Source organism: Manis javanica, chromosome 16 (genome assembly GCF_040802235.1).
Source record: "Manis javanica isolate MJ-LG chromosome 16, MJ_LKY, whole genome shotgun sequence".
In the NCBI taxonomy this organism is placed as follows: domain Eukaryota; kingdom Metazoa; phylum Chordata; class Mammalia; order Pholidota; family Manidae; genus Manis; species Manis javanica.
In genome coordinates this window covers 60836944-60850137 of record NC_133171.1, presented here as the reverse complement: position 1 = coordinate 60850137, position 13194 = coordinate 60836944, and the positions used below count along the sequence as shown (strand labels likewise).

General features: G+C 33.8%; 1 protein-coding gene across 1 annotated transcript; it reads right to left on the bottom strand.

Annotated features, from left to right (window-relative positions):
* Positions 1 to 8598: 8598 nt before the first annotated feature.
* LOC108402049 (olfactory receptor 5V1-like) lies at positions 8599 to 9546 on the bottom strand. The gene has a single exon (XM_017668311.2). It carries the CDS (start codon positions 9544 to 9546, stop codon positions 8599 to 8601), a length of 948 nt encoding a protein of 315 aa, XP_017523800.2.
* Between the last annotated feature and the right edge of the window lie 3648 nt (positions 9547 to 13194).

Genomic DNA, 13194 nt, shown 5'->3' with positions numbered 1-13194 from the left:
AAATGCAAAATTAAATCAGATACTCACAAAGTCAGTCAAGGAATACACAGAGTACAGAATATGACACCTAAAATATAAAGAGTGGTGGAGGAATAAAAAGAAGGGAGAGAAAAAAGAATCATCAGACTGTATTTATAACAGTGTAATGAGTGAGTTATGGTCGACTGTTAGATACTAAAGAAGCTGCCCTTGAACCTTTGGTAACCATGAATCAAAGCCTACAATGGCAATAAGTACATATCTATCAATAATCACTCTAAATGTAAATGGACTGAATGCACCAATCAAAAGACACAGAGTTACAGAATGGATAAGAAAGCAAGACCCATCTTTATGCAGCCTACAAAAGACTCACTTCAAACACAAAGACATACACAGACTAAAAGTGAAGGGATGGAAAAAGATGTTTCATGCAAACTATAGGGAGAAAAAAGCAGGAGTTACAGTACTTGTATCAGACCAAATAGACATGAAAACAAAGAAAGTAATAAGAGACAAAGAAGAGCATTACATAATGATAAAGGGATCAGTCCAAGAGGATATAAACATTAGTCGTAAAATAGATAAGGAGACAGAGGCACTGAACAACACATTAGAACAGATGGACCTAATAGACATTTATAGAACACCACCCAAAAGCAGCAGGATACACATTTTTCTCAAGTGCACATGGAACATTTTCCAGAATAGACCACATACTAGGCCACAAAAAGAGCACCAGCAAATTCAGAAAGATTGAAATTGTACCAACCAACTTCTCAGATCACAAAGGTATAAAACTAGGAATAAATTGTACAAAGAAAACAAAAAGGCTCACAAACACGTGGAGGCTTAACATGATCCTAAATAATCATGGATCAATAGCCAAATTCAAAAAGAGATCAAGCAGTATATTGAGCCAAATGAAAACAATGGTGCAACACTCCAAGTACTGTGGCACGCAGCAAAGGCAGTTCTAAGAAGAAAGTATATAGCAATCCAGGACTATTTAAAGTAGGAAGAACAATCCCAAGTGAATTGTCTAAAGTCACAATTATTGAAACTAGAAAAGGAAAAACAAATGAGACCCAAAGTCAGCAGAAGGAGGGACATAATGAAGATCAGAGAAGAAATAAATAAAATTGAGAAGAATAAAGCAATAGAAAAAAATTAATGAAACCAAGACCTGGCTATTTGAGAAAATAAACAAAATAGATAAATTCCTAGCCAGACTTATTAAGAGAAAAAGAGAATCTACACACATAAACAGTATCAGAAATGAGAAAGGAAAAATCATGACAGACACCACAAAAATACAAAGATTTATTAGAGAATACTATGAAAATCTATATGCTAACAAACTGAATAACCTGGACAACTTTCTAGAAAAATACAACCTTCCAAGACTGACCCAGGAAGAAACAGAAAACCTGAACAGACCAATTACTAGCAATGAAATTGAATCTTTAATCAAACAATTACGCGAGAACAAAACTCCCATATCAGACAGATTCAGTGCTGAATTTTTTCAGACATTTAGAGAAGACATAATACCCATTCTTCTTAAAGATTTCCAAAAAATAGAAGAGGGAATACTCCTAAATTCATTCTCTGAAGCCAGCATCACTTTAATACCAAAACCAGATAAAGACACCACAAAAAAAGAAAACTACAGACCAATATCCCTGATGAATATAGATGCAAAAATATTCAACAAAATATTAGCAAACCAAATTCAAAAACACATCAAAAGGATCATACATCATGATCAAATGGGATTCATCCCAGGGATGCAAGGATGTTACAACATTCGACAATCCATCAACATCATCCACTACATCAATAAAAAGAAGGGAAAAAATCCTATGATAATCTCCATAGATGCTGAAAACACATTTCACACAATTCAACACCCATTCATGATAAAAACTCTCAACAGAATGGGTATAGAAGGCAAGTGCCTCAACATAATAAAGGCTGTATGTGACAAACCTACAGTCAACATTACACTTAACACCAAAAAGCTGAGAACATTTCCTCTAAGATCGGGAACAAGATGAGGATGCCCACTTTCATTTTTATTCAACATTGTACTGGAGGTCTTAGCCACAGCAATCAGACAACACAAAGAAATAAAAGGCATCCAGGTTGGAAAGGAAGAAGTTTAACTGTCACTGTTTGCAGATGACCTGATACTGTACATAGAAAACCCTAAGGAATCCATTCCAAAACTACTAGAACTAATAACTGAATTCAGCCAATTTGCAGAATATAAAATTAATACAAAGAAATATGTTGCATTCCTATATATTTACAATGAACTAATAGAAAGAGAAATCAGAAAAACTGCATTTACAATTGCATCAAAAAAGAATAAAATGCCTAGGAATAAATCTAACCAAGGAGGTGAAAGACCTATACTCTGAAAACTTTAAGACACTTATGAGAGAAATTAAAGAACACACCAATAAATGGAAATCTATCCCATGCTCATGTATAGGAAGAATTAATATTGTCAAAATGTCCATCCTACCTAAAGCAATCTACAGATTCAATGCAATCCCTATTAAAATACAGCATTATTCAATGAACTAGAAGAAATCATTCTAAAATTCATATGGAACCACTTAAGACCCCGAATATCCAAAGTAATCCTGAGAAGGAAGAACAAAGCCAGGAAGATTATGCTCTCTAACTTGAAGCTCTACTACAAAGCCACAGTAATCAAAACAATTTGGTACTGGCACAAGAAAAGACCCATAGGTCAGTGGAACAGAATAGAAAGCCCAGATATAAACCCAAGCATATATATGGCCAATTAATATATAATAAAGGATCCATGGATATACAAATGGGAAAAGACAGCCTCTTCAACAATTGGTGTTGGCAAAACTGAACAGCTATATGTAAGAGAATGTAACTGGATTATTGTCTAACTCTATACACAAAAGTAAACTCAAAATGGATAAAAAAAACTTGAATGTAAGTCATGAAACCATAAAATTCCTAGAAGGAAACATAGCCAAAAATTTCCTGAATATAAACATGAGCAACGTTTTCCTGAACACATCTCCTCAGGAAAGAGAAACAAAATTAGAAATAAACAAGTGAGACTACATCAGACTAAAAAGCTCCTGTATAGCAAAGGACACCATCAGTAGAACAAAAAAGCATCCTACAGTATGGGAGAATATATTAATAAATGAGTTACCTGATAAAGGGTTAACATCCAAAATATATAAAGAACTCGCATGCCGTAACACCCAAAAAATAAATAGCCTGATTAAAAAATGGACAGCAGTTCTGAACAGACACCTCTCCAGAGAAGAAATACAAATGGTCCACAGGCACCTTGTAAAGATGCTCCACATCAATAATCATCAGGGAAATGCAAATTAAAACCACAATGAGGTATCACTTCACACCAGTTAGGTTGGCCAGCATCCAAAAGACACACAAACAATAAATGCTGGTGAAGATGTAGAGAAAGGGGAACCCTCCTACACTGTTGGTGGGAATATAAATTTGTTAAACCATTGTGGAAAGCAATGAGGAGTTTCTTCCCAAAACTAAAAGTAGAAATACCATTTGACCAAGTAATTCCACTCCTAGGAATTTACCAAAGAAAACAAAATTGCTGATTCAAAATGACATATCCACCCCTATATTTATTGCAGCACTATCTAAAATAGCCACTATATGGAAGCAACCTCAATGTCCATCAATAGATGAACGGATAAAGAAGATGTGGTATATATACAGAGTGGAGTATTATTCAGCCATAAAAAGAAAACAAATCCTACCATTTGCAACAACATGAATGGAACTGGAGGGTATTGTGCTCAGCAAAATAAGCCAGGTGGTGAAAGACAAGTACCAAATGATCACACTCATTTGTGGAGTAAAGCATCAAAGCAGAACTCAAGAAACAAAACAGCAGCAGACTCACAGACTCCACAAAGGTACTAGCAGTTACCAAAGAAAAGGCATGGGGAGGATGAGTGGGGAAGGAGGGACAGGGGATTAAGGGATGTTATAATTAACACACACAATATAGGTAGGTCACAGGGAAGGCAGTACAGCACAGAGAAAACAAGTTATGATTCTATAGTATCTTACTATGCTGATAGACAATGACTGCAATGGGATATGGGGGGGAGATTGATAATATGGGTTAATGTTGAAACCACAATGGTGTTCGTGTGAAACCTTCGTAAGATTGTCTTAACTTTAAAAAAGTATAATTTATGAAAAATGTCTATGGTAACATATACATAATGGCAAAAAACTGATTTTATAACTTTTATACTCAAAACAGCTTGTGTTAATTCTTGAGCTTTGTTCTTTCCCATAATTGGTTTGGCAATGAAAGATCCATTGAATTGTCATATAAAATTAGGAGTCAACCTTTCAATTTCTACAAACAGCCTTTTAGAATTTGCATTGTGATGTGTTGATTTTATAAAGTGATTTAAAGAGAATTGTCATCTTAACAATTTTTACTTTTCCACTCCATGGAAATGGTATAATTCTCCATTGTTTAGGTCTCCTAAAATTTCTTTCCAGTAGTTTTTGTGGTATTCAACACACTATTCTTACACAAAATTTGTTATAATTACCCTAAGTATTTTTCATTTTGGATGACATTTTAATTGAAATAATACTTTCATTTTATTTTCTAATATTTCATACCAAGTATACAGAAATACATTCAATTTTTTTGTATTGACTATATTCTGCAACCTTGCTAAACTAACTTATTTGTTCTAATTTCTTTCTTTTGCCATTGTTGATACATTAGAATTTTTTCTACATGCACAATTCTGTCATCAGTGAATGAATATCATTTCTTTTCAATCTGTGTGTTATAACTGTTGAATTACTATGTTGTACACTTGAAACCAATATATTCTATATTAACTATACTTCAATAAAAATATATATCAACAAAAAAGAGGAAAACCTATATGACCATTTCAAAAGTTACACAAAAAGAGCTTTTGAAAAATTAATATCCATTAATGATATAGCTTCATAAATCAGAATAAAATAAAATACTTTCATTTGAAAATATAATTTATGAAAAAACTCAGCTAACATCATACTTAATGGTAAAATATGAATTTTATACTTTTGTAGTATATATTGAAGACAGTTTTTGTTAATTCTTAAACTTTGTTCTTTCTCATAATTCATTTGACAATTAAAGGTCCTTTGAATTGTCATTTAAAATTAGGAATCAGCTTGTCAATTTTGATTGTGATTGTGTTGAATTTATCAATGGATTAGGAAAAATTGTCCACTCCATAAAAATGGTTTAAGTCTCTATTGTTTAGGTCTCCTAAATATTTTTCAGGAAGGTTTTGTAATATTCAATGCACAAGTATAGCACAATATTCAATGCAAGTACACAGAAATACACTTAAATTTGTTACATTGACTGTATTCTGCAACCTTGCTATACTAACTTATTTGTTCTAATCACTTTGTATTGCTATTATTGATTCCTTAGGATTTTTCTACATACATAATTGTATCATCTGTGAATAAATACACTTTATTTCTTTTTTCAATCTCTGTGATTTGTTTCTTTTTCTTGCCTTCTCTGGCTATAACTTCAATACAATGATGAGTAGAAGTAGTAGGAGTGGATATTTTTTTACTTCTTCCTAGAACCAACTACTACTAGATCCAGTATCTATGGATGGGGTCAAAATCCATTGTTGGGATGATGCTAAAAAGTACAAGGATCACCTACAAAGAAGGGAGTCCTCTGTTAGTTTTCCTGTCTTCCTGTCTATATCCAGTGCCCTTTGTTAGTAGAACCATACAGGAAGCTAGCTGGCAAAGGAGACTGCAAAATGTAGCATGGCATCTCCAGCACCACAAACCAGCATCAACTGAGCCAACAGCATCACAAACCAGCATGAACAGCCAAACTATAAATGAGACAATTTAATAATTGGCACTATATAAATGTATACATACTGGAAAAGAGTCAATAAAAGGAGAGATATTTTAATCCTATAAGTGATGCCATTAATAGAAATGAAAAATTTGCCGATTTTGAACAAGGAAGATAGTGAGGACCTTAACATTAAAATTTAGTGGGAAAACTATGCCATAAACATTTAGTTGTGAAGTCAGAGCATGAGAGAGAGATACAGGCTAGAGAATCTCAGTCTGTACATCGACAATATTTGAGAGATCTGATGGTCATGCTAAGAGACTGAAAATAGGCAACTAAGTACATGCAAGCAAAGAAACTAAAGCAGTGAACACAAAGCAGGACAACAGAAATTATTTCTGACACTCTATCAAACAACATCAACCAAGGCTCCAGCCCATTGCATATGTTTCATTTATTTATTCAAAAAAATATTTTAAGGTCAACAAAGGGGCTTAATATGCCAATCATAAGATGCAGAACACAAAAATTATAATTTTCCTGTTTAGTAGAAGTTTAAGGTTTTAGTTCAGGAGACAAGACGGGTACACAAAAATAGTATGTTACAAAACAATTTTAAGTGCCATGATAGTCTGGTATACACATTAATTAATTGACTGATTGATTCAAACATATTTATAGAGTCCCTGTTATGGGTCAGACATTGTTTTAAGCACTGGGAGTAAAGCAATGAACAAGTTAATTAATATTCTTGCCTTAATGTAGTTTACATTCTAATGAAGAAAACAAAATAAAAATAAGCAAATGAGTAAATGAGATGGTTATCGATTCTGATAGTGCATGGAGGAAACAACTTGGATGGTGTTGTAGAAAGCAACTGCAGAGAAGAAAAGTGCTATGTTAGATAGAATTGTCAAGGAAATCCCTTAGATGCATGGATAAATGAAATGAGGGAAAACAGGAGGAAGCTTCATGGAGAAGGCAGAATTTTGGGTTGATTACTCCAGAAGTTTGAAGACTTTATTAGAAGAGGTTAGAGTGGAAACAGGTAAAGCTATTAAGGTATTAGAAAAATAATCTAAAATTGAAATAAGACCTTACTCTAGGATAGCGATAAGTGACAGTAAGAGTAATAAGATGATAATTCTGAGACAAAGAGTACAATTGTGCAGAAGGTGCATAGGAATGGCAATATCATCTGTCTTTCAGGTAGTCTTTTTTTTTCTCACTTGGTCTTTGTCTCTTTCCAAAATGACTATAGACTTTTCTTTTCAATTGAAGTATAGTTGATATACAATATTATATTGGTTTGAAGTACACAACATAGTGATTCCATAGTAAGCTACATTATTAAATCCTTACCCCAAGCAGTGTAGTCACTATCTGTCAACATGGCAAATTACAGAACTATTGACTATTAGATGAGTATAAACTCTCCTTTCTCGAGATCCTTTTTCCTGTCCTTCATTTCTCTTGCTTTATTCTTTCATGATTTTTCCCTCTACCTGCACCCTTTTTTTCTATCCTATTCACCTTTTACCTCTCCAATTTGTCTTCTATTTCATCTCACTACTTTTTAATTGAAAATGACACAGAATTAGAACCCATGTGCTTGTCTGTTATGCATTACAAATGTATGTTGTGTTGCCAGTTCTAAATTTAAATAGCATGCAAACTGAATGGTTTATATTTTGTGAAAAGCTGAGATATTTTCATTCTTCTGAATTGTACTATGTGTATTAGGCTCTTTTTGCAAAAGTGTCCTAACTCAAGCACAGAAGCATCATGGTATGGGAGGTGGAGTTATTTGAAGAAGATTCCTCAAAAATGGATGTATGCCATGTATCTAAAGAGGTAAAGAATATAGACAAGATTTCAGAGATTATGACATGGTTTTTTCCAAATGAAGATAAACCAGGTTTTGTTCTATGCATCTGGTGAAAAATGTGAAATGTTCTCAGAGCTGCAGTTGAGAGAACCCATTTCATCATGATTTATGTATTTGTACAGAAGTCCATATGCCTCAGGCACCATGTGAATATAGGATGTTACAGCTCTGCCAAAAATTGAAATTAACTTGATCATTTTATGGAAATTAAATTAAGGCAGAATAATGTAAGCATTATCTGGGCAGTCTCAGTGGAATAATGTATCGACAGTGTACAAAAACAAGAAGGATTTCTAAATTCCATGGGAGAAAGTGTTCTCAAGATTTTGAAAGTACAGTAAATTAAGAAAGGTGATGAAGGAAGACAACTTTTAGATATAAATTGCAAGAAACAGAATAAGTCAATGGATACTTCACCATAGGACAAAGCAAAATTTAAGAGCAGATTAACTGAAAAATATATTTGACATAGCTGTTAAATAACCAAAACAATGTACACCATGCAGAGATAAGCACATGATATATTCAGTTAACTTTTAAAATTTTTTTAAGTTAAAAACTTTAAATTAATCTCTAAGCCTTTTTATTTAAAAATAGTTTCAAACAGAAAGAACACACATAATAGTTTCAAGAATAAAGAGTACAAAAAAATCCATTAACCCTTTACCCAGATTCATCCATTGTTAACATTTTGTTTTATCATTGAAATTAACTTTTAATTCATAGAGTTGTATTAGTAATGGTGGCAAGAAGCAACCAGATTGCACCAGTAAGACAGATAATTTCCTAATATTTGTCATCATAGAAAAATTAACAGTACATTTCAAGAGAAATGAAATTTGAAGGCTGCTAATTTTTCTCCCACAGCTCTCAGGGCCTTTCTGATATCCTTATTCCTCAAAGTATAAATTATGGGGTTCAGCATGGGGGTGACAACACTATACAGGACTGAGATCAGCCGGTCTTTTGCCAATGAGTAAGATGAGATGGGCCGTACATATGTGAAGATGGAGCTGCCATAGTAGAGAAGGACAGTGACCAGGTGGGAGGCACAGGTAGAAAAGGCCTTTTGCCTCCCTTCTGAAGAGTGCATCCTCAAGATGGTAGAGATGATATAGAGGTAGGAAAGGATGATACCCAGGAAAGGAGCCCATCCAATGAAGACCCCAATGAGGAGTAATACCAACTCATTGACTGAAGTGTCCCCACAAGATAAGATCAGCAAAGGGGGTATGTCACAGAAGAAATAATTAATCTGGTTGTTGCCACAGAAGGGCAGACAGAATGTCAGTACTGTATGCACCACTGAGTTGAGGAAACCACAAACCCAGCATGAGGCTGCCAACTGGCTATACAGGACCTTGCTCATAATAACTGAATACCGTAAGGGTTTGCAGATCGCAATGTAACGATCATATGCCATTGCTGCCAGCAAGAGGCACTCCACCCCCACAAAGAAAAGGAATGCAAAAAGTTGAGTCACACAGCCCCCATAGGAAACACTTTTCTTTTCTGATAGGAGATGCACCATCATTTGATGAACATTGGTGGTGGTATAACAGATATCAAGAAAGGCCAAATTCCTCAGAAAAAAATACATGGGGGTATGTAATCGTGTATCAGCCAATGTCACCAAAATAATGAAGATATTTCCTCCCAGGGTACAGAGATAGATCATAAGAAATACAGTGAAGAGTAAAAATTGCAAATCACTTAGGTTGGAGAATCCTAAGATGATAAATTCGGACAGAGTTTGGTTTTCTCCTTCCATGATGTTTCCTCTTGGGAACTGAGAAAAAAGCACTACAAATTGTAGTATTCATATGCTACCACAGCAGTAATCTAGAAAACAAGAAAACACAGCTTTGTAAATAAATAATCATTATCTTTATCAGGATTACCACTGGGGCATATGGAATCTCTGACAAACCATTGTGGTGTACAATAATCATCACATAGAAAACCCCACACATTCAAACATTTCCTGTGGGACACATCTTTTATAGAACATTAGCAGCACCTTTCCAAGAAAAAGTAAATAGTAAAAAGCCACATGCAGCAGAGGGCTATTTATTTAAATGAGAGTAGCAGGCCCCTTCCCTCATACCCCCACTTTATCTTGGATATGGTTGGTGAATATCCATCGGGCAATTTGTGTAAGAGTTCTGCAGTTACTTGAGTGTCTCCTCGTGATGCCTCCTTGTGCTCCTGGAGACTAATTTTTATAGTTTTATTATAAGTCATATTTCAAGATAATGAAAGTGGAACAGAAAATGTGTAAAACAAAGTGATACCAGAATATGATACCATGTACTTTGATAAAATTCATAAAATAAGTAGGAATACAAAGAACATCTTTTATATAAAAGAACATCTTTCATATGTTTGGTGAATGAAACATGTCAAATACTTTTTTTCATTTTAGTCTCAAACAGCCTTCTGCAGCCTGTACTCTTCCTGTTTCCTAGGATGGAAAGTAAACTGTGTCCCCCGTGCCAATTCCTATCAAAGTATAGTGGCTACCCAGAACAGTGTTTAAAAAATCATGTAAAGCTGTATTTTGACTCAAAAAACAAACAAAAAACACAGTGCAGAAATCAACAGAAATTGCACCATGTGTAAGCTAGAGCATAGAACACACAGGTGCTTTATGTTTCCCAGCATTACACAACTTAGGGATACTATTTTGCATTCAGAGCAGATAATTTTAAAGTCAAGCTTCTCTCTCTCTAGTGTGGTCACCAACAGCTGACTTGAACTCTGAACAATGATTATATAGTCAAATTTTTGCTTTCTGAGTATTTTTCCTTAGTTCTTAACTATACGCTTTCCAACTGCTTCAAAACACCTCTCTGTTCATCAAGGGCATGGGCCCTGTCTGGATCAAACACTCTTGAGTCACCTTTCCTCACCAATCATCTACACAAAAATATTTATTAACTTCCCAGTTACACTAATACAAATCATTGGTGGCAAAAGGAAAACACTGAAAACATAATTGTGAAATTGGCCTGACTCGATTCCATTCTGAATAAGCACCTCAATTATTCTTATGAAAATGGGTAAATAGGTACATATTTTGTTTATAAGTACCAAGTTCATCTTTTGTTGATGGCTTTCTTCCACTTTCTAAATCACCAGGATCCTTAAAAATCCCTGCAGACTAATTTTCATATTTTAGAGTGTTCTAGGATGGATGTTTTTAAATTAAAACTATAGGTAGAAAATAATGTCATCTCTAAATAAAAGTTTCCACTTATTTTTTATAGAAACCTGCCAAGATTCACACTTTATATTCCCCCCTCTTTTTTTTTTTTGGTTTGTATATTTTTTCTCATCATAAAAGTGAAATATGCTCATTGTAGAATTCTTGGAAAATACAGAAAATTACAAAGAAATAAGCTAAAAACCATCCATAAACTCACTGTTAATTTTTTAACATATCCTTCCATTAATTTTCTTAGGCATATATATTCAAACTAGCCATAAGATTATACATAATTTTGTATCCTGTACCATACTACATTATTCTCCTATCTTTAGAACTTTTCTATAATATGGTCGCTAATGGCTATATTTAAGTCCATCATGTATGCAGCAGACTTTATAAAGTTCAACCTTAACGGTGGGCATTTTTTCCTTTTCTTTCCTTTTTGCTACTATAAATTACAATAATGAATATTTGATTACACAAATGTTTCTTCATCTTTTATTATTTCCTAAAAGCACATTCCTAGAAAGTATAAGTGGATATGGCATATTTACATCTTTGATATGTTTTGCAAAGTCATTTTTTAATATTACATTCTGAATGGGGTAAAATACCATAAAGTGGTCAATCAGAGAATAATGATGCAAGAGAGTTAGAATACATGAGTCCCCTGGTTTGTTCTACCATGCACTAGCTATTTGAACTTGGGAAGGTGATTTAAATTTCCTAGTTCTCAATTGGCTCATATGTAAAATTTTAAAAATCATCTGTCTCAAAAATTCTACAGAAATATTTCAATTTTTATGACATAAAAGTAACAGTTGAGTTTGACCAGTTATCCATGCTGACTGATTAGTGTGATAAAGAAACAAATTTTTTAAACAATTTCTCAATGATAGTTTTGGCAATGTGGTATCACAATTAATGAACCAAGTAAATTAAATATTCTAATAATGATCTAGCATGTTACAACTCAGAAAGCAACTATGAAATAAAACACTGAGTAAAATAATGCTTGGAATAGCATTGGCTTTAAGGAAACCAAAGCCCTTTGGTCTTTCTCATGGAAAGTCTGAATTACTCATCCAGATGTTTATGACAGAGGTCAGAATTTATAAATTTGTAAACACATAATAAGAGAATTTTAAGCCCAAATCTCTTGGACATAAGATAACTTTTGTCTACATGATATACTTACATTAGTAAAGAAACTGGGTAGGATATTTGTTTTGAACTAAAACAACCTAGTATCTAAGATGACAATTGATAATCCAAGTCCAAATAATAAATTTTATTTGGGTTTTTATTTGTAATCATGCAGGTTTTTTCCTACATTGTCCAAACTATTTGCTTGTTTCCATAACACACGGTAGAAATGGTTTAAGACAGAAAGAACTAATGCCATAGGAAATATTATTGAAATTGACATTAAGACTTAGAGTCTTGTTTTTTAAAACTTTTAGGATAATTACAAATACATTTAATATACATAAATCATTTTATTTCTGCTTAACTTCATGGAAACCATGCATTGTTTGAGTGTCATAAAAAATAAGTTTTTCATGAAGGTAAATCCCTCATGAGTTACTCTACAGGTGGGCAATATTTGGCTGAATTCCTTCTTCAGTGGAGAACTGAATGGAAGACAAAGAAACATCAATCCCAAAAGTTCAGGCCTAAAGCTAAAGAAAGATATAAACTGGCAGTATTTCTATCAATATTAAAGTGAGAGATTTAATCTGAATATCTGAATTCCTTTACACAATGAACTTTCCTGTCTGTCATCTGAATACTTTGCCCTGTATACAAATGGAAACTCCTATTTTGGAAGAGTCCCATTTTGGAGAGTGGTTTGGTTATTGTTTGTTTCATAAACAGCATGTGTGTTTTCATAGAGTGTTTTCATTACTAAACTAAGGAAAAATTCCCACTAACTAGTAAATTTTTCCCATTAATTGGTGTATTCTCTAGAACTCTGAACACTGCACCTACCCATTGAAAACTCACATAGAAGACAGAAATACTGTGAGATCCTGCCTCTGAGCCTTCAAATGCTGCACCACCCCTCTCCATCTCCTCTCCTACACTGAAGTCTTAACTAAGCCAGTGCCAACCATGGCTGTTTATGTAATCAGTGAGCATTACTGAGAGCCAGCTTAAGTGCTTGGTGCTGAAAATTCAGTGGTGTACCTCAGACCATCTCTCACA

Bases quoted from the DNA above. Each gene is read 5' to 3' on its own strand.
- LOC108402049 (XM_017668311.2), bottom strand. From the start codon at position 9,546: ATGGAAGGAGAAAACCAAACTCTGTCCGAATTTATCATCTTAGGATTC.